The 20,793-nt window shown below is 51.5% G+C and overlaps 1 protein-coding gene across 1 annotated transcript; it reads left to right on the top strand.

The window, feature by feature from the left end:
• The first annotated feature begins 684 nt into the window (after positions 1–684).
• Positions 685–20,693, top strand: DHX33 (DEAH-box helicase 33). Its single transcript, XM_032975340.2, has 14 exons — positions 685–955; positions 3,265–3,692; positions 5,217–5,380; positions 7,661–7,888; positions 8,699–8,797; positions 9,774–9,845; positions 11,601–11,786; positions 12,626–12,737; positions 13,521–13,680; positions 14,575–14,663; positions 16,652–16,779; positions 17,778–17,984; positions 18,717–18,803; positions 20,022–20,693. Exons 2-14 carry the CDS (start codon positions 3,278–3,280, stop codon positions 20,466–20,468), a joined length of 2,394 nt encoding a protein of 797 aa, XP_032831231.2. The 5' UTR covers positions 685–955; positions 3,265–3,277; the 3' UTR covers positions 20,469–20,693.
• The last annotated feature ends 100 nt before the right edge of the window (positions 20,694–20,793 follow it).

Genomic DNA, 20,793 nt, shown 5'->3' with positions numbered 1-20,793 from the left:
TAGTTTTTTTTACACACCCCATCAGGCAAACACAGCCTTCTGTCAGTGCGTAATGTCCCAGCAGCATTGGTTCAACACAGGCAAAACTCTGGAACGTCTTCTGCGCACAGGGTCTCATCAGCAGCATCGTCAGGTTTTTCTTGAGCAAATGGCAATTAAATACAGGCAAACTCTCTCGAGACCGGTGTCGACGTTCATTCTCTTATCAGCTTGCTTTGAAACCAATGCTGGGTGGACTGCCAAGATCTTTATAGGGAAAGCATTAATTGGTTTCGACTTTCGGGGTCTCATCAGCAGCACGCTCGTTTGAACCAATGTTGCGAATAGACTGCAGATGTTTATAGGCTAGGACCGTTCTCTTGAAGGATATGGGAGTCCTAGTTTGTCGCAAAAACTACGGAATGCATACGGTAATCATAATAATTGTGCAGAATATATCATTAATTGTTCATTATTTTCTCCACATAAACGCTATTTATATAGATGATGGGAAAGATGATTTTGATAATTTATACACGACATAGATATCCGATTAACCGTGGAGTAAAATTATTCGACGTGATAAATCGGCTCGCTTCCACGACTTGACCAAATGGCGTTATTTTGTTGTTGTTACAAAATAGTTGTTTTGATAAAAAAAATAAACGCGTTTTTTAAAAAAAAGTACAACTTTAAAACGGACTTCCGCGGCCACCGTAGCGCGGCCTAGCATTGCCAGGCGCGCCTTTTAAACCGCGCTCGGTGCGTTTCGCCACGCTGGTGAAGTGGTTTTTTACACCAACGGGATCCTTCCTAGAGTTTATTATTACTCTATTATTACTCTTAAAGTGTTACAGAGCAAACACCCCCGCCACACTTTGTATTTCAACTCTGCGTAAAGATTCGAAGGCTGTTTAAGGTTTTCACCGCGTGTGTCTTTGAGGCAAGCCTTCAACGCGTATCACGTCTTTCTCGGGTACGCAAAGCGCGGTGATTCCATTACGCTTCATTTATAATTGACTTAAATATTTGCAATGTTGTATATAGATATACATTTTTAGTCGTACACGCGTGCTGTTGTTACTTCGCTGGATAGCGGTTGAGACTTTCATCCATCCAGCAGTGGATTGACCATTGCTGATGATGGGCGCTAAATTTCATTGAGTACTTAAATAATAATCTTGTTATTTAAAAAAAAACGGTTTGTAAATCGTAATATTTCAAAGCGCCGACCAATGTTATTCTTTCCACAATTACATATTTACAAGTGTTTAGGTATCCAATCTAAATTCAGTAAAAGCTGATAACATTAAATTAACTCCGATAGAAGCTAAAAATAATTGCTTTTAATGTGTTTAAAGTGCCTTTGTTTGAGCGGTTGCTATGTATGTACGTTGAACTTCTTTCGCACGGTACCTAGCCAACCGTGTTAATCGGAGGTGCGGGGGAGGACAAACTGGGTCTCTGTGTGAGTCTATGTGTCTCTGTGTGAGTCCTATGTGTCTGTGTGAGTCTATGGGTCTCTGTGTGAGAGTATGAGTCTCTGTGTGAGTCTATGGGTCTCTGTGTGAGTCTATGGGTCTCTGTGTGAGTCTATGGGTCTCTGTGTGAGTCTATGGGTCTCTGTGTGAGTATGGGTCTCTCTGTGAGTCTATGGGTCTCTGTGTGAGTCTATGCGTCTCTGTGTGAGTCTATGTGTCTCTGTGTGAGTCTATGAGTCTCTGTGTAAGTCTATGGGTCTCTGTGTGAGTCTGGGTCTCTGTGTCAGTCTATGGGTCTCTGTGTGAGTCTATGGGTCTCTGTGTGAGTCTATGAGTCTCTGTGTGAGTCTATGGGTCTCCACGTGAGTCTATGGGTCTCTGTGTGAGTCTACGGGTCTCTGTGAGTCTATGGGTCTCTGTGTGAGTATGGGTCTCTGTGAGTATGGGTCTCTGTGTGAGTCTATGAGTCTCTGTGTGAGTCTATGGGTCTCTGTGTGAGTCTATGGGTCTCTGTGTGAGTCTATGAGTCTCTGTGTGAGTCTATGGGTCTCTGTGTGAGTCTATGGGTCTCTGTGTGAGTCTATGAGTCTCTGTGTGAGTCTATGGGCCTCTATGTGAGTCTATGGGTCTCTGTGTGAGTCTATGGGTCTCTGTGTGAGTCTATGGGTCTCTGTGTGAGTCTATGAGTCTCTGTGTGAGTCTACAGGTTTCTGTGTGAGTCTATGGGTCTCTGTGTGAGTATGGGTCTCTGTGTGAGTCTATGGGTCTCTGTGTGAGTATGGGTCTCTGTGAGTCTATGCGTCTCTGTGTGAGTCTATGTGTCTCTGTGTGAGTCTGGGTCTCTGTGTCAGTCTATGGGTCTCTGTGTGAGTCTATGGGTCTCTGTGTGAGTCTATGAGTCTCTGTGTGAGTCTATGGGTCTCTGTGTGAGTCTACGGGTCTCTGTGAGTCTATGGGTCTCTGTGTGAGTATGGGTCTCTGTGTGAGTCTATGGGTCTCTGTGTGAGTCTATGTGTCTCTGTGTGAGTCTGAGTCTCTGTGTGAGTCTATGGGTCTCTTAGTCTATGTATGTATGTTGAACTTCTTTCGCACCGTACGTCACCAAAACGTGCTAATCGGAGGTGCGGGGGCGACCAGGTAACACAAAAATCAGTTCTAAACAAATTAATTTGTCAATCTAGATTATTTAAAAGTCCATAGCTACAGTGGCTTCCTAAAATCGGAAGGAAGAGCGTTCCAGACAGCCACAGAAGCGCATCTGAAAGCACGCTAATTGATGTACCTGGGCTACATGAGTTCGATTTCCCATCCACGGCGTACAGCAGAATCAGAATATTTATTTAGACCGAAGGAATCTGATGAACTGTGAAGCTCTTTTTCACAGATATCCATCAGTGGCGAGTGATAGCTGAGCCGTGTTGAAGTATGGTCAAACAACGCCCATGATTGACACGATGTCCAAAGGCCTTCATCCAGCAGTGGATTGAAAAAGTAATTGAAGAAAATAATGTGTTTTTTGTATGCGTTTAACTTCAAATAGTAGACTCTCGTCATAAGCACCTAGATATCGCCATGTGATCGTGTACAGTATGTTTGTCTACCTGTGATTGCGTTGTATATGGGTCTGTATCTGCGTGTACCCATGTGTTAGTGTCTATGTACTGGACTACTGGACATCTGTGAAAAAGAGCTTTATATCTCATCGGTTTTCTCCAGTATGAATGAATATTCTGATTCATGTGTTACACATGCATCGTTTAAACTGGCCCACACTCTGTCTTCCCTCCCTCCCCCACCGTGGAAGCCCCTGTCTCGCGATGAACCCCAACAAGAAACGCCAGCGGCACAGGAGCCACCAGGATTACGGGAAGATTCGTCGAACTGACCTCTTGATGACCAGCCCCAAGAAAGGGCTTGGCCCTGGCGGGCAGGGCGGTGGCGGCAGTGGTCGTGGTGGGAGCAGTGGCGGTGGTGGTGGTCGTGGTGGAGGTGGCGGTGGTGGTCGTGGTGGCGGTGGTGGTCGTGGTGGCGGTGGTGGTCGTGGTGGAGGCAGCGGCGGCGTTCATCAGGGCGGAGGTTGGACACCAAAGCCGGGCGCCGGTGGCTCGGCACAGGCCGCGGCCGGTAGCGCCAACTCAGGGCTCGAGGTCCAGCGCAGGGGCCTGCCCATCTACGCGGTGCGGGCCGAGCTCACCCGCCGGCTACAGGAGCTGCACACCGCCATAATCATCGGTACCGGACATCTGTGGGGGAAAAAAAGAGCTTTGTGGTTTATCAGATTCCTCCAGTATGAATCAATACTCTGATTGATTCTGCAAATTGTAATTTTGCACCGCGAGACGGCCGTCAACGTTGCGGGTAACTTCTAGATCAGGGGTCGGCAAACGAAAAATAACAAGAAGAGCCGTTTTTGTTCGAATTTGGTAAAAAAAAACCCTCAATATTCCAAGAGACGCAATACAAAGTGGTGAATACGAGACGGTGGTCACCTTAATAACGGTCACGAAGCAGCCCTTAAAGAGCTGCAGGTTACCAACCCCTGTTCCGGATCGAAAACTCATTTCTTTAGAATTGCTTTCTGTGTTTAGCCTGTTGTCCTTCCCCCTGCACTTCCGATGGGCACGGTTGGCTACATACTGTGCGAAATAAGTTCTACAGACATACATAGACTCACACGAAGACCCATAGACTCGCACAGAGACCCATAGTTTGTTGTCCTTCCCCCTGCACCTCCGATGAGCACTGTTGGCTACGTACGGTGCGAAAGAAGTTCAACATACGTAAATTTTTACGTTGTTGTCCTCGCCGGAGCTAGATGATTCGGCGAATACTTTCCAGGTCGTTGGTAAGCTTGGCGGTGGAACATCATGAGTAGTAGACACAGCCAGAGTGAGAGGCGTTTCTTCGGATTAATGTAAAATCTATATGCTGGTAGGGGCATGCTGACCATTTATATATAGGGCTTGGGAGGGGCGTGTGGATACAGTAGTTGACAGTCTAGCCAAAGGCACTTCCCTCACTGGCAGCTGTCTCTGTGCAGCTCAGAGATGCATGCAGCCCCAGCCTGCAAATGTGCATGAGTTTAACACATAGGCTTTCGCGACCAATATCATCCGTAATATAGTACTCGGATTGTAAATTTTGTGGATTTGCTATCCAGCACACCGGTGTGCTGTACTAGTAACCAATTGGCTTGTGATGTTTACGTGTACAAACCTTACTAATTGGCTGTGGCGGGTTTAACGACACATGTGTATATTTACGCGATCTAACCCCCCAAAAAAAAAACCTACATTATAAATGGGTTTTAGTCTACCAGTAGAGAGCACATATTGCTACGGTGTTGTTATTTTTCTCAATTTGGGGGAAAGACTCGATGCATTTAAGACGTGGTACGTACAGAATAGACAAGAGTGAGCCGACGTGACAAACGGACAAAGAAAGAGGCACTCAAGATGGGATGGATAGAAGCAGGAATGACTCGGGAATCTAATGAGAAGCGAGGGCGCTGCATAATGGGGTACACATCATCATTAGGGGTTCAGCTCAGCTGGAGAATGGGTGAAGGTGATCATGCAAGGAACATTTGAAGGGCTGCCGGAATGGACGACACGCGAGAGACGGCCGACGATTGTCAACGGTGGAAATCACCGGTTCCGCGTCAACCCCGTCGGGGCCGTGAGGATGACGCTCGGATGATGAACCTTACACACCCCCCCCCCCCCCCACGCCCCCCCACGCCGTGATGGCGCGCAGGCGAGACGGGCTGCGGGAAGAGCACGCAGGTGCCGCGGTTTCTCCTGGACGCCGGCGTGGGCAGCGAGAGAGCCCACGTCGTGGTGACTCAGCCTCGGCGCGTCGCGGCCATCGCCCTGGCGGAGCGCGTCTCGCGAGAGGCGGGCAGCCCCCTCGGCACGCTGGTGAGAAGCACACGCTTCGGATTCTTCTTCGTTTTCTTGCCGTCCATCTCCCCCCCCCGGCATGTGCCGTATTTTCACGCATGTATCCCGTGCGGTATACCGCTTTTTACAAACAAAACAGGACCCTGCGGGGAGGGTACATGGAGGTGCGGGCTATCCCACAAATATTTTACACGTGCGACGTGTCATGACTCAATTCTAGATTTGAAGCTTTCGTGACTGCAAGGATCCATGCTCTTTGGTTCTATTCGGTAAAGTCACGTGGGTAAAAAAATAAAACAACAAAAATCACGACGTTTCGGGCCGCTTGTGTTGTGGCCGAAACGTCGTGATTTTTTTGTTGTTTTATTTTTTACCTACGTGACTTTACCGAATAGAACCAAAGAGTATGCCATGACTCGTTTAATTTGTTCATGGTAGGACTATCCACTATGCAACACTTACCTTTGTTACTTATTTACTGTTTTAAGTTCACTCGTTTCCGGTTAAGTTTGTTTTCTTTGTGCACGTTATGATTTTAATGTTAACAATTGATAGTGGAATGCGTTACAAATGTAAACTTCGTATTAATATGATGGAATTAAGCTGCGGTAACGACGTTAAATATATGAATGCATGCGGGGTATATTGCGGTGCGGGCTATCTGAAATTTGTTTTACACACAACGCTATTTTTGTGGGGTATATGCGTCTGCGGGGTATATGCGTCTGCGGGTTATATGCGGGAAAATACGGTAAACCGGCTCCACACCTGAGCCGATCAGTTGCGCAACTCAATTCACGCGGTCTTCAGCAAAGGTCTCTTTATTGAAAAACATTTTGTGTGTTTAGTTTGTTATCCTTCCCCGCACCCCCATTTAGCACGGTTGGCTACGTACGGTGCGGAAGAAGTTCATTATAGTTACATATCCCTACAAAGTCACACAGCAGGTTATGTGCACTTCCTCGGTCTCCGCACTCAAAACTCCCCTCCTCTCTCTACCCCCTTTCTTCACCCCTCCGTCTGCTCCACCCCCCTCTCTCCTCCACTCCCCAATCCTCCTCCTCTGTTCTTCCGACCGTCCTCTTTCCCACCGTGCCTTTCCTTTGCTTTGGCTCTCCTTGCGCAATGATCGTCGATATTGGCATTCGAAATGTATTGCTATATAGAATGATGCTGCATCTAAACTGGACCCAACAAGCGACCGGCGTAGACGAAAGAGAACGGTTGCACATAGAAGAAGGCGACCTGATGATGCAGGCAGTGATGAGAAGGAAACTGGCACTACTTGGAAACACGTGTAGTAGCATGGACAACAACAGGAAATTGTGTGTTGTTTCATTTCATCTTTATTATTTTTAACATCTTTCAACGTGAAATCTCCACCGTCGCCGCCCAAAACGCTCCGCTTTTTGTCTCTGACAACGGGGTGACACTCTTCAAGGAAGAGGTGGGCAAAGCGGTGGCATAGCTGTCGAGCGCGCAGGCGGGCGGGCGAGCAGGTTGGGATTGCACGGCTGGGTTTCGCAGGTAGGCGCAGCGGTGGCGAGATGTTAACTCCCTCGCCTGGTTTACAGGGGGGCGTGGGTTAAATCTCGACCATGACGATGCCTGCTGCATATTTGGAGGTTGCGTGGATTTTTCTCCAGGCCCTCCGGTTTTTCCCTCCACATGAAGAAACAGCGTCACGCGTTGAGAGTATTTGGCTGCTACGAATGTCCACGCGACGGTGACGAGCCACTTCGTCGAACAATTATAATAGCCAGGTCACTCCTGAAAGAGAGCCACAGCAGCTCGGTGTGACCCTTACCCGGCAAAATAAGAAACATTATGAGAGCTCAAGATATAGTAATAGGTTTTACCCTTTTAACTGGCACAAAACTGACACCTTTATTCAAGGCATCATGTTTGCAATAACCACAACACAAGCAGTCAAGATGCAAACAAAAGAGACAACTCTGATAATAATATTGGCACCGTCCTTGAATTTGATTGGTCCACACCCGAGAGACGGCTTTTCTTAGAGCCTAGTCAAATTCAAGGACAGTGCCAATATCATTATCAGAGTTGTCTCTTTTGTTTGCATCTTGACTGCTTGTGCCGCGGTTATTGCAAGCATGATGCCTTGAATAAAGGTGTCAGTTTTTTTTTGTGCCAGTTAAAAAAGGGTAAAACCTATTACTAAGACAAGAGACATTTAATGGGTGGGGACGCGGTTTATTTCCGCGATGCCGGCCCGGTACGACGACTTGACGGCACGACGGATATTTCGGCGCCCCGCGCGGTTGCGCGCACCCGCAGGTGGGCTACACGGTCCGCTTCGAGGACGTGCGCTCCGCGAGCACGCGTGTGCGCTTCGTGACTGACGGGATGCTGCTGCGCGAGGCGCTGGGCGACCCGCTGCTCTTGGCCACGAGCGCCGTCGTGCTGGACGAGGCGCACGAGCGCTCGCTGCACACGGACACGCTGTTCGGCGTCGTCAAGGGCGCCCAGCGCCAGCGGTGGGAACAGAAGCTCCGCCCGCTCAAGGTGGGGCCGGGCGGGGGGCGGGGGGCGGGGGGGGCGGCTCGTGGCTGCGATTAGATTGGGGGGGGCGCCGCGGTGACGAGATGTTAACTACGTCGCCTGGTATGCAGCCAGAAACAGGAGGATTTCTCCACAACTCTGGCTGTCGCCTGATGAAGCTCGTTGTAATTACTGGCGAAATGTCGTACTCGCATTGTGAATGTTGTGGATTTGCTCTCCCAACACACCGGTGCGCTGTACTAGTAGCGAATTGGCATGTTCTGTTTACGTGACAAACCTTACTAATTGGCTGTGTCGGGTTTAACTACACATTTTTACACGATCTAACCCAAAAAAAAACCTGTGTTATGGATGGATGTTTGGAGTTTGCGTGTCTCTCTCCGAGGTCGCGTGGATTTTTCTCCGGGTTCTCCGGTGTTTCCCTCCACTTTTAGAATCGACGTGCGAGCATTTGGCTGCTCTGAATGTCCACATGATAAGCCACTTCGTTGGGCTATCATATGCGATAGCCAGGTCGCGTCTTAAAACGAGCCATATGGCTCAGAGGGCCTTACCCGGCAAAATAAAAATTGTTTAGTTTTTAGTTTTCTTCCAAGACGTCTCAGAGGGGCTCTGCACAGCTCCCATCTAACGGAGGAGGCCCCTCCACCAGAAGTGGCGTGAGCTGCCCACTGTAGAGCTGCCTCCTCTACCTATAGACGCACAAGTTCAACATAAGCAACGCGCGTGTTTCCATTCGAGCAGACGAAAAAGGGGTAAACGTGGGAGTTGGAACGAATTTGTCTCCCCTAATTTGGTGCTCGTGCCCGGCAGGTGATCGTGATGTCCGCCACGATGGATGTGGACAGATTCGTGAGCTATTTTAACGGAGCTCCTGTGCTTTACGTCGAAGGGCGACAGCATCCCATCCAGGTATGCGCCGCTCTCTCTCCGATTTACACTGGATGTGCCATACAGGACCCACCCACATTGTGACCTCTGCTTAAAATCCAATCTCACGTCACTTTGCCCGATGCAGCAAGCAACGTTTTGGAATGACCGTGTTGCCGCCCTTGACATCGTGAATCTTCCTTAAAAAAATATCCCGTAGCAGACGATTAGTGCTGTAACACAGTCGCATGTGCAAATGTTATTTGTAACTTTGATCGTTACCCCTGTGTTATCGATAGTTTAATGTTAATGTGCCATTTTATTGAGGGCCTACTACTGTGTGGTGTTATCTTGGTGTAGTCTGGGATTGTTTTGTTGATTTACTTGCTGCCTTGCCCATAAATGAGACATCGGACGATTTGTAAAGTAATTTGGGCTTGTTTTATATTTAGTGGAATGCTTAACTTTTTCTCTATTTTGCACTCGTATTGTAACTGTGCTATTGTAACTAGCTGGCCTCGAGCCCCTACTGGACATCTAGTGAAAAAGTGCTTTATAGCTCATCGGATTCCTCCAGTCTAAAATATTGTGATTTTACTCCGAGTTACACGCGCACCGGCAGTGAGTCACCCCCTCATCACTCTTCTTTTGCTACCACTGCTACCACTATGGCTACTGACTCCGTGAACCTCACTCGTTGATTCGATCCTCGCTCGGTGGCGAGCTCGCTAAGCTACGAACCCGGCGACCCGAGTTCGATTCCCGCTCGGGGCCAATGTCGGCGACGAATATCTGAACCGGTCCCGGGCCTCCCCTAGGTCGACTCAGCCTAAAATGAGTAGCTGATGCGATGTGCAAACATGAGTGCTGGGGAGAGGAAGGCGGCCAGGCGTGGTGTGCTGGCCACACCGCCACCTCGTGCGCTGTGCCTTCACGGGTGAGCTCGCTACGTGGGGGGGGGGGGGGATGTTTATCTGTGTGTCGTGTGTGTGTGTGTGCACGCGCGCGTGCCATGCAGATCTTCTACACGCGCGAGCCTCACTCTGATTTCCTTCACGCCACACTCATCACGATCTTCCAGACGCATCAAGTGAGTGCCACGTGTTTTGTACAGAGGCCGTTATTTAAATCGGTGGGCGAGGCACGGATACAGGCCTTTGAAATGAAATGACTCGGTCGGATTATTACCGCACCCATCGTGGACTGAAGCGAAAACGGATGAATGGGTTCTGGAGAAAGCGGGTGCTGAAAGAAATTTTTTGGAGGTGATCAAATCAAGAAAGCTTAGCCCTACTATGGTAATGGCACGTGAAAAAAAATGTGAACTTTTTTGGAAAAGCCGATTTACACAAGGCACAATACCGGGTTGACGTGCGCGAGAAAGACCGAGGCTCACAGTGGATGTGATAACATCAAAGCATGGATGATGCTCACGCCGGAAATGGACAATGAGGATAGCAGAAGACACGAAGTCGGTGGCGAAAGGATTGCCCGTCGTGCGGCCAACTCTCAGATCGTGGGCGGCTGAATACGAGACAGCAATATCTGAACCAGTCATAGGCTTTAACCAACTTGTACTGATCTTCTGTGGTTCTTTCGGTAAAGTGACGTAGAATGAGAATAAAACGATACATTAATAAAATAACACAATAAAATTCTCACGACGTTTCGGCCACAACACAAGTGGCCTGTGTTATTTTATTAATTTATTATTTTATTCTCATTCTACGTGACTTTACCGAAAGAACCAAAGAAGATGAATCCTTGCAGTCACGAAAGCTTTAAATCGAAATTTAACTTGTACTGACTAGTGTGGTATAATACATGGTTCATACTTTTTTTTTTTAAAACATAGCAGGTAGATTTTCACAGTTAACATTGTGTTTTATTATTGAGTATCGGGTCAGGCCACGTAATAGTCTGGCCTCATTTCCGCCTTTAGACAAAGTCAAACAATTTAATATTCAAGTGTACAAGCGTTTAATGCGCCAGTTGTTGTTTAAGTTTTGCCGGTAAGTTGACGAAGACTTTCTTACAGCCAGATTTTATTTTTGCCTGTTAAAGTTGTCAGCAGGAGACCGGCCATGCAGCAAAGTCTATTTTCTTACGCGCGCCGATAACGTCGCTTTATCTTGTACATCGACAAAGAGAGTGGAGTGAAGGCTGAACATTGGGCTAAGAAAGCGTGGGGAGATGCCTACTTGGATTTGCATTGAGAGGCAGAAAGAGTAATGCGTAGAATTGAGAACAAGATGAAATGAACATTTCCAAGTGTCCAGAAAAGTGGGGGGCTTGGGCATTACACGTCGAGAGGACATGTGCTCGGGGCAGAGATGGAGCAGGTAAAATCGGGAACATTTTAGCATCGCAGGATCGTGAGAGATGGCGGTGGCTTGAGGATGCCTTCCATCCAGCAGTGTATAGATCACGGTTGACGCCGATGATGACGAGGAATGGACGCGCCGTCGCGTACGCGGATACGTTTAGGCTCCGTTTATTTTGAAGTACCCTGTGTGAACTAAGAAGCTCTAAAGTTGGGTTTCACCAATCAAAAAAAGCACACGCCGTTTCCGTGACAGACGTAACACATCGGAGGAAAGTAAGTGACCGTGACGTACTGTGCACGGATATACATGTACATTACAGGAAGAAAAACAGCAGCAATTGCACGCTCCGTAAAATTTTTTTTTTTTTAATCCCTGCCATTTTACCGTGCACGTTCTATTTAACACTGGGCACTGTCAACGGCGTTTTTTTTTTTTTACACGCTCGAAAACGCTTCCCGTGCGATGTCCCCCCCCCCACCCCCCGGATGTTCCACCTCCTCCTCCTCCGCCGGCGGCAGGAGCAGGAGGCCGAGCACCACATCCTGGCGTTCCTCACGGGCCAGGAGGAGATCGAGGCGATGGGCCGCGCCTGCAGGGACCTGTCGCGCCAGCTGCCGCCCAGCGTCCCGCGCATGTGCGTCGTGCCGCTGTACGCCGCGCTGCCGCACGCGCAGCAGCAGCGCGTCTTCGCCCGCGCGCCGCCAGTACGTGCGCTGGGGATCTCGGCCCGCTGCGAATCTCTCGCCGCGTGAATGTGCCCCTTAAGCGTTGTACAGGTGGGAGGTAGGCAGCTGGGGATTCCTTCCGTGTTTTCAGCCCTCTGGGTAACGCGCCGTCCCCGGTTGCGGCTCTGCCCTGACACGGTGGCTAGGAGATGTTGACTACCTCGCCTGGTGTACAGGAGGTCGTGGGTGCGATCCCGACCCCCGACGCCTGCTGTGTGTTTGGAGTTTGCGATGTCTCTCTCTCTCTCATCATCATCATCACGGTGGCGAGGAGATGTTGACTACCTCGCCTGGTGTACAGGAGGTCGTGGGTGCGATCCCGACCCCCGACGCCTGCTGTGTGTTTGGAGTTTGCGATGTCTCTCTCTCTCTCATCATCATCACGGTGGCTAGGAGATGTTAGCTACCTCGCCTGGTATACAGGAGGTCGTGGGTTCGATCCCGACCCTGACGCCTGCTGTATATTTGCAGTTTGCGTGTCTCTCCCCGTGGTCGCGTGGATTTTTCTCCGAGTCCTCTGGTTTTTCCCCCCCCCCCCCCCACATTTTAAAACGTGCGTTTCGAGTATTTGGCTGCGATTTCCACATGATAAGCCACGCTCAGCGGGCTTCATCTGGTAAAATCTAAATCGTTCGTGACTGCATGAATCCATACTCTTTGGTTCTTTCGGTCCATCCCCTCGCAGACGCCTCCACGGCGCTTTGCCACAGGCCACGTTTGGCATAGCCGCCGCCCGGCTAGAACCGATCGTCGTTAACCCCAACGCCCGGGTTGTTGACAGCGGCCTGCCGTGACCGTGCGCGTGTTGCCATCACAAGGGAACGAGGAAAGTGATTTTGGCGACTAACATTGCGGAGACGTCCATCACCATCCCGGGCGTTCGAACGGTCATCGACTGCGGGCTCGTTAAAGCCAAGATGTTCAGCCCCGGTCAGTGAGCGGTTGGCGTGGCGGTTGACGGCGCTGCACTACGGATCCTCCGGTTATTTTTATTTTTTTCCCCACCTCCACGTTTAGAATCAACGTCGCGCGTTTAAGAGTCTTTGGCTGTTGTGCATCTTCACACATGGTAAGCCACTTTTGTTGGGCTGTTATTCGCGATAGGCCAGGTCGCTTCTGAAAAAGAAGCTGTACAGCTCAGTGGGCCTTGCCTGGTAAAATTAAAATAGTTTGGTAAAAAAAAAATGACGCGCACCTTCAAGCCGCGGACTGTTACACCGACATTCGATGTGCCTACTCTTGCAAATGACATCACAGGCTCTTTTATAATCCACCACGGAGCAGACGATGCCAATTATTTTTGGTCGTTCATGGTTAATACACCACGCCACCGTGGTGTAATAACCAGGGCGGCCGCTGTATTTCGAAAGGCGAACCTCTGCGGACAAGCGACGAACGCCCCCCCGTTAATCGAGGTTTTTGGGTTGTATCGCGTGAATATAAATGCGTCGTTAAACCCGCCAACACCCTGCACAGCCAATTAAGTAAGGTGTGTCACGTGAACAGAACGTGCCAATTTCGTTACTAGTACAGCACACCGGTTGCGTGTTGGACAGTAAATCCACTACGACATTTACAATTCGAGTACCGTGACGATTCGCCGGTCATTACGACAAGCAGCATTGTCAGGCGACAGCCACGGAGTTGCGGAGAGAAATCCTCCTCCTGTTTCGGGGCCTTGATCGCTCGACCCGAACTGCTGCCGTGTTCCAGGCACGGGGATGGAGGTGCTCGCCCTGCAGAATGCGAGCCAGGCACAGGCCTGGCAGCGGGCGGGGAGGTCCGGGCGAGAAGGCCCGGGCTGCTGCCTCAGGCTTTACACGGAGATGCACTTCCAGAGCCTGGCGGAGAACACCACCCCCGAGCTGCAGAGGTGTGTGCACTTGTGTGGTGTGCGCGTGTGTGGTGTGCACGACGTGTGTGGTGTGCACGACGTGTGTGGTGTGCGCGTGTGTGGTGTGCGCGTGTGTGGTGCGCGCGTGTGTGGTGTGCGCGTGTGGTGTGCACGTGTGTGGTGTGTGGTGCGCGCGTGTGTGGTGTACGCGTGTGGTGTGCACGTGTGTGGTGTGTGGTGTGCGCGTGTGTGGTGTGCGCGCGTGTGGTGCGCGCGTGTAGTGCGCGCGTGTCGTGCGCGCGTGTAGTGTACGCGTGTGGTGTGCGCGTGTGGTGTGCGCGTGTGGTGTGCACGTGTGGTGTGCGCGTGTGGTGTGCGCGTGTGGTGTGCACGTGTGGTGTGCGCGTGTGGTGTGCGTGTGTGTGGTGTGCGCGTGTGGTGTGCGTGTGTGGTGTACGCGTGTGGTGTGCGCGTGTGTGGTGTGTGGTGTGCGCGTGTGGTGTGCGCGTGTGTGGTGTGCGCGTGTGTGGTGTGCGCGTGTGTGGTGTGCGCGTGTGGTGTGCGTGTGTGGTGTACGCGTGTGTGGTGTGCACGTGTGTGGTGTGTGGTGTGCGCGTGTGTGGTGTGCGCGTGTGTGGTGTGCGTGTGTGGTGCGCGCGTGTGCGGGGAGCGGCGGCGTAGCAGTTAGCGCTACGCTATGCTACGAACCCGGCGACCTGAGTTCGATTCCCGCTCGCGGCCAACACCGGTGACGATTATCTGAACCGGTCCTGGCTGCACCTCTACATCAGTATGGAAACATCGCCGCCATGCATGGCGCCGGTCACTCACCCCATCGTGTGCCGTGCCGGCCTTCACAGGTGCTACTCGCTGTCAGCACTCGCCCCAACAGTCTGTTACAGGCTACACGGGGGATCTTTGTTCTTTGTGTAGGTGCAACTTGACCAGCGTGCTGCTGCACCTTTTGGCGTTGGGAATTTCCGACGTCGCCTCCTTTGACTTCATGGACAAGCCCAGTCCGGGTAAATGGTGGCCCACACTTGCACATGAGCGAATGCGTTGTCTCCTTGCGCCTCGCTACCCTAACCCCTCGTACGCAATCGTTTTTGTCGTATTATTTTCATGCAGTACTACTGTAGCCGGTCCCATTTTTGTTATAAAAAATATATATAGTAGATAGAACCCGTTCTTAACGATGTTTATTGGTTCCACGAAATCGGGCGTTAAGCGATTTGGTCGTTAAGCGAGTTTAGGAAATGCACGTTAAAAGGCTTAATTCGTTACGGTAGCATCGAAAGTTACCCCTTTTTCACGCAAAAAAACTTACTTTATAATATTTAAACAATGGATATTGATACATAAAAATATACTAACGGCATTATGAACACGTACTATTAAAAGAAACACGGTTAATCGATGCATTAAATAATATTTACTGCACCTACAACAGCCCCTCGTTAACAGGGGAATGGTCGGTAAGCGAACACATTGGGCTCTATGGAGGCACCACTACTATACACTACACTATACACTACACTACTTTACACTACACTACTGTACACTACACTATACACTACACTATACACTACACTACTATACACTACACTCTATACACTACACTATACACTACACTATACACCACTACTATACACTACACTACTATACACTACACTCTATACACTACACTACTATACACGACACTACTATACACTACACTACTATACACTACACGGCTATACAGTACACCACTATACACTACACGGCTATACACTACACGGCTATACACTGCACGGCTATACACTACACTACTATACACTCAACTACTATACACTACACTACTTTACACTACACTACTATACACTACGCATTGAGCTCTATGGAGGCCCGTTGTTAGGCGATTAGTCATTAACGGGTGGTCGTTAAGACGGGTTCTCCTGTTTATGATTGAGAAATATATTTTCTTTCAACGTTGCTCACCGACACTTTCCGATTGGACACTATTAAACTCCGTTCTGTCCCGGGCACTCAGAGAAACCCATCAATGTATTGTTAGTTGAACTTTCAGTGGCGGGCTGTAATACTCAATTTACTGCTACAGAAGGATGCTTCATCTCTAAGCTGGACCCAAAGAGTGAAATAAGTAGACGTAAGAAAAAGGTTGCACGTAGAAGGAGACGACCTGATGATGATGCGGGTAGTGATGAGAAGGAAACTGGCACTACTTTGGACACGCATGTCGGATGGATGACGAGAGGAAAATTAAAATTGTTGCTGTTCGGGAAAAATGGAAGGAACCTGGAAGACCCAACAGAGAATGGCTTGACGAAGACATCGTAAAGAGATCGGTGCCATAAGCATGCGGCCGCTACTTGAGCCATATTGGCACAAGATGGAGGAAAAGTTAAAACAAATGACGAAATGTTATGACGATTATGTGATACTCCCACCCGCCTTCCAAGACATCGAGCGAGCATGGATGAAGAGGAGGCCAAATGCTACCCCCGCTCAGAGGGGGCTCTCTCTAGGGCTCCCCTCGATCTTGTGGAAGCACATCCACGGGCAGTGGCGTGAGCAAAGCAATCGCAGGGCTGCGCCCAGTGATCTGAACCCTTTCCCGTTTCCGACGACGTACGTGGGCGTGCACACGTCATCAGCCGTTCTTCCGATTCCGTTCGGACGACGTAATTGTACGTGTGCGTACGTCGTCAAAACGAAACCGGGAGAAAAACCAAAATAACTTTTATCGGTGCCGAGGCTCCCAGAGGGCCATGGCGGGGAGGGTGAGTGGCACACTTTGCCGTTGGCTAATGTAGAGCGCGGCGGTTCTCCGCGGTGAACACGACGTCTTTAAATACAACGGGCGCCACTACGCCCCTCTAAATAAACCTCATGCTGAGCCGCTTGCCCGTTCCGAGATGCGGCGGCGGCGGCGGCGGCGTGAACGGGACACCCAACCAGATGTCTCGGAACGGCGAAGGGCTAAGCGACATGTCCGGCCCTTGTCCTGCAGAGGCAGTGCAGAGCGGCCTGTCACAGCTGGAGCTGCTGGGAGCTGTGGAGAGGTCGGAGGGCCAGGCCACCCTGACGCGACTCGGCCGCCAGATGGCCTCTTTCCCTCTCGACCCCCCTCTAGCCAAGGTACCGTGTGCGGGCTCCCCCCCCCCCCCCCCCCTGGGTGCCGATAGTGGCTCATGGGGGGCCTAAGGAGAGATGCGGGGCGGGGAGGTGGGGTTGACATCTGTGAAAAAGAGCCTCATGAGCTCATTGGATACCTCCAGGATGAATAAACATTCTGATTCTGATGCTGTCAAATTCACCTTCGTGATGAGCTTCTGTGCGGCTGAGCAGTGTGATCCAGCACCCGGAGCGATAAAGTAACGCGGAGGGACGCGGTAACGTAGAGTGACGCACCTCTGATTAGCACGGTCGGCTACGTGCGGTGCGAAATAAGTTCATCATACAGATGATATTAACTATTTCGCCTGGTATGCAGGAGTTCATGAGTTGCGTGGATTTTTTTCTCCGGGTCCTCCGGTTTTTCCCTCTACATTTTCAAATTAACATCACGCGTTTAGGGCATTTGGCTCCTATACATTTCCACGTGATGATGATAAGCCACTTCGTTGAGCTATCACTGCTGGACATCTCTGAAGCTACTGGACATCTGTCAAAAAGAGCTTCATCGCTCATCGGATTCCTCCGGTGTAAATAAACATTTACGTTTCTGATTTACGATCGCCAGGTAGGTCGCCTCTGAAAAAGAGCTCTATAGATCAATGGGTCTTCACCTGGTAAAAATAAAAATAGTTTAGTTGAGTAACCCTCTCCTCCGCCCCCCTCTCCTCCGCCCCCCTCTCCTCCGCCCCCTCTCCTCCGCCCCCTCTCCTCCGCCCCCCTCTCCGCCCCCTCTCCTCCGCCCCCTCTCCTCCGCCCCCTTCTCCTCTGCCCCCCCTCTCCTCCGCCCCCTCTCCTCCACCCCCCTCTCCTCCGCCCCCCTCTCCTCCGCCCCCCTCTCCTCCGCCCCCCTCTCCTCCGCCACCCTCTCCTCCGCCCCCCCTCTCCTCCGCCCCCCCTCTCCTCCGCCCCCCCTCTCCTCCGCCCCCCTCTCCTCCTCCACCCCCCTCTCCTCCGCCCAGACGATGCTGGAGTCCCAGGCGCTGGGCTGCACGGAGGAGGTGCTCACCATCATGTCCATGCTGAGCGTTGACTCGGTGTTCGTGTCGCCGAGCACCGAGCGCCGGGACGCGGCGCAGAGCGCCCGAAACCGCTTCACGTCGCCCGAGGGAGACCACGTCTCGCTCGTCAACATCTACCGCGCCTTCCGTGCCGTCAACGGCAACAAGGCAACCCCGCCTACCCCCCCCCCCCCCCGCTCGCTCAACCCCCTCCCCGCCGCCGCCACCCCCTAACCACTCCGAAGGGGCTTTTACACTTTCCCGGTCGTGGGTTCGATACCGAACTCTGACGCCTGCTGCTGTATATTTGGAGTTTGCGTGTGTCCCTCTCCCCGTGGCCGCGTGGATTTTTCTGTGGGTCCTCCGGTTTTCCCTCTGCAACATCACGCGTTTCGGGTATTTGGCTGCTATAAATGCCAACGTGATGATGATCCCACTTCGTTGAGCTATCATTTGTAATAGCCAGATCGCTTCTGTGGGACCTTAACCTGGTACAATAAATAAAAAAAATAGTTTAGTTTTAGCGTTAGAACTGCACCGGGGCCGTGCCGAGCCAGGTTCTTTTTCCACTGCAGGAGCCGAGCTGAGCCGGTCTACGAACCCGCCGACCCCAGTTCGATTGCCGCTCCTGTCGAGCACCGCCAGCGATAATTATATGAACGGGTTCCTGGTTCCTCCCCTGGATCGACTCGGCCTCAAATGAATACCTGGCGCATCGTGTAATCATCGCCGCTCGGGAGCCGATGACGGCTGAGCGTGGTGCTGGCTGCCCCGTCTCCTTGCGTGCTGCGCCGGCCTCCCTAGGTGGTACTCGCTAACAGCACTTGACTCCCCCACAACCCCCAACAGTCTAATGAAGGCCTTACGGGGGATCTTTGTCTTTCCTTCCGCGCGTGACAGGAGTGGTGTCAGGAGAACTTCATTAACCACCGCAACATGCTCACGGCCGTGAAGATCCGGGAACAGCTCCGAGAAATCTGCCTTAAGGTAGGCGCCACCACCACCACATTCAAATCCATCTCTCTGTAGATTGTGAGAAAACCAATCAAAACAGGACACCAGCTTACGGGTTGATAAACACTGATGGCTGTACTGTTTAGTTCATTCAGCGTTTTGTCCGTAGACAGGTCCGAGGCACTATAAGCTAAACTCTAAAACTAAACTATTATTTTTTTATTTTACCGGGTTTAAGGCTACCTTAGCTCTATAGCTCTTTTTCAGAAGCAACCTGGCCACAGAATATAGCACAAAGAAGTGGCTTATCAACATGTGGAAGTTGATCGCAGCCAAATACTCCAAACGCACATTGAGTCTAAATGTGGGGGGGGGGGAACAGAGGACCTGGAGAAAAGTCCACGCAACCACGGGGAGAGAGAGACACGCAAACTCCAAATATACAACAGGCGTTAGGGTCAGGATCGAACCCACGACCTCCTGTATACCAGGCGAGGTAGTTAACATCATGCCGCTGCTGCGCCCCTATCTTTACATATGTGTGTGTGTATGTATGTGTGTAAGTGTGTGTGTGTAAGTGTGTGTGTAAGTGTGTGTGTATGTGTGTGTGTAAGTGTGTGTGTGTGTATGTGTGTGTGTAAGTGTGTGTGTATGTATGTATGTGTGTAAGTGTGTGTGTATGTATGTGTGTAAGTGTGTGTGTGTGTATGTGTGTGTGTAAGTGTGTGTGTGTATGTGCGATAGTGTAGCGGTTTGCGCGCTGCGCTATGAACCTGGCGACCCGGGTTCGATTCCCGCTCACGGCCAACACCAGTGATGATTATCTGAACCGGTCCCGGGCCTCCCCTAGGTCGACTCAGCCTCAAATGAGTACCTGGCACGGTGTGTAAACATTGCTACTAGGGAGACAAAGGCGGTCGGGCGTGGTGCTGGCCACCCACCCCCTCGTGTACCGTTCCGGCCTTCATAGGTGCTCGCTAACAGCACTTGCCCCTACAGTCTGTTAAGGCTATATGGGGGATCTTTATCTTTGCCTTTTTGTGTGTGTGTGTGTATGTATGTGTGTGTATGTGTGTGTGTAAGTGTGTATGTGTGTAAGTTGAACTCCTTTCTCACCGCACGTAGCCAACCGTGCTAATCGGAGGTGCGGCCTTCACCGCGTGCCACTTGCTAACGGCGCTTGCCCCCAACAACAGCAGCATTCTTGTCGATGCTCTACATGGGGTGTTGGGGATCTTTGCCTTCGTCCAGTCGGGCCTGCGGGTGGAGTCGGCGCGGCACGACACGGCACGCGTCCGCCGCTGCCTGGCGCGGGGTCTGTACACGCAGGCGGCCGAGCTGAGCGCCGACGGGCGCTCCTACACCCTGCTCGTTCCGCTCCGAGCCCCGGCAGCCTCCGGCGGGGCCGACGGCGGCCGCGGCCACAAACGGCCGGCAAACTACGGCGGCGGCGGCGGCGGCGGCGGCGCCAACTCGGGCGACAACAACCCCACGAGTGTTCACGTGCACCCCGAGTCGGCGCTGTTCCGCCGCCAGCCGTCGCACGTGGTGTACACCGCGCTGGTGCGCACCTCGCGCTGCTACGTGCGGGGGGTGAGCGCCGTCGACGCGGCGTGGCTGGTGGAGGCGGCGCCCAAGCTGTTCCGGAGGCTGGGGGCCGCGGCCGGCGAGGCCGCCGAGGCCGCTCTCCCATCGTGATCGTTCGCTTTCGTCGTCGACGGCGGCGGCTTGGGGTGGGGGGTTTTGTAAACCAACCGGGGGTTTTGCCGTCGCGAGCGAACCGGTGGCGCGCCGCTTTGTGTGTTGAACTTCTTTGGCGCCCGCGCCGTGCGTAGCCACCAACCGTGCCGGTCGCAGGTTACGGGGGAAATGTAATTACAGAACCTGCCGATGATGTTGAAAATAAACGTTTTATTTATCGAGCATCTTTCATGCCGCAGTGTTTCAAGGCGCTTTCACGCAAGCTATGGTAAAAGACAAACATTGAACAAAGATGCATTTTTCATGAAATACTTGGAATGTT

The sequence above is a fragment of the Petromyzon marinus genome, chromosome 56, assembly GCF_048934315.1.
Source record: "Petromyzon marinus isolate PM22_M1 ecotype Great Lakes invasive population chromosome 56, UKy_Petmar_22M1.pri1.0, whole genome shotgun sequence".
Classification (NCBI taxonomy): domain Eukaryota; kingdom Metazoa; phylum Chordata; class Hyperoartia; order Petromyzontiformes; family Petromyzontidae; genus Petromyzon; species Petromyzon marinus.
This window is presented reverse-complemented; position numbering and strand designations above follow the sequence as displayed.

Excerpts from the sequence above, each read along its gene's own strand:
- DHX33 (XM_032975340.2), top strand. The coding sequence starts at position 3,278 with ATGAACCCCAACAAGAAACGCCAGCGGCACAGGAGCCACCAGGATTAC. Across the intron at positions 9,846-11,600 it reads CGATCTTCCAGACGCATCAA|GAGCAGGAGGCCGAGCACCA; the intron begins GTGAGTGCCACG and ends CGCCGGCGGCAG. Across the intron at positions 12,738-13,520 it reads AGCCAAGATGTTCAGCCCCG|GCACGGGGATGGAGGTGCTC; the intron begins GTCAGTGAGCGG and ends GCCGTGTTCCAG.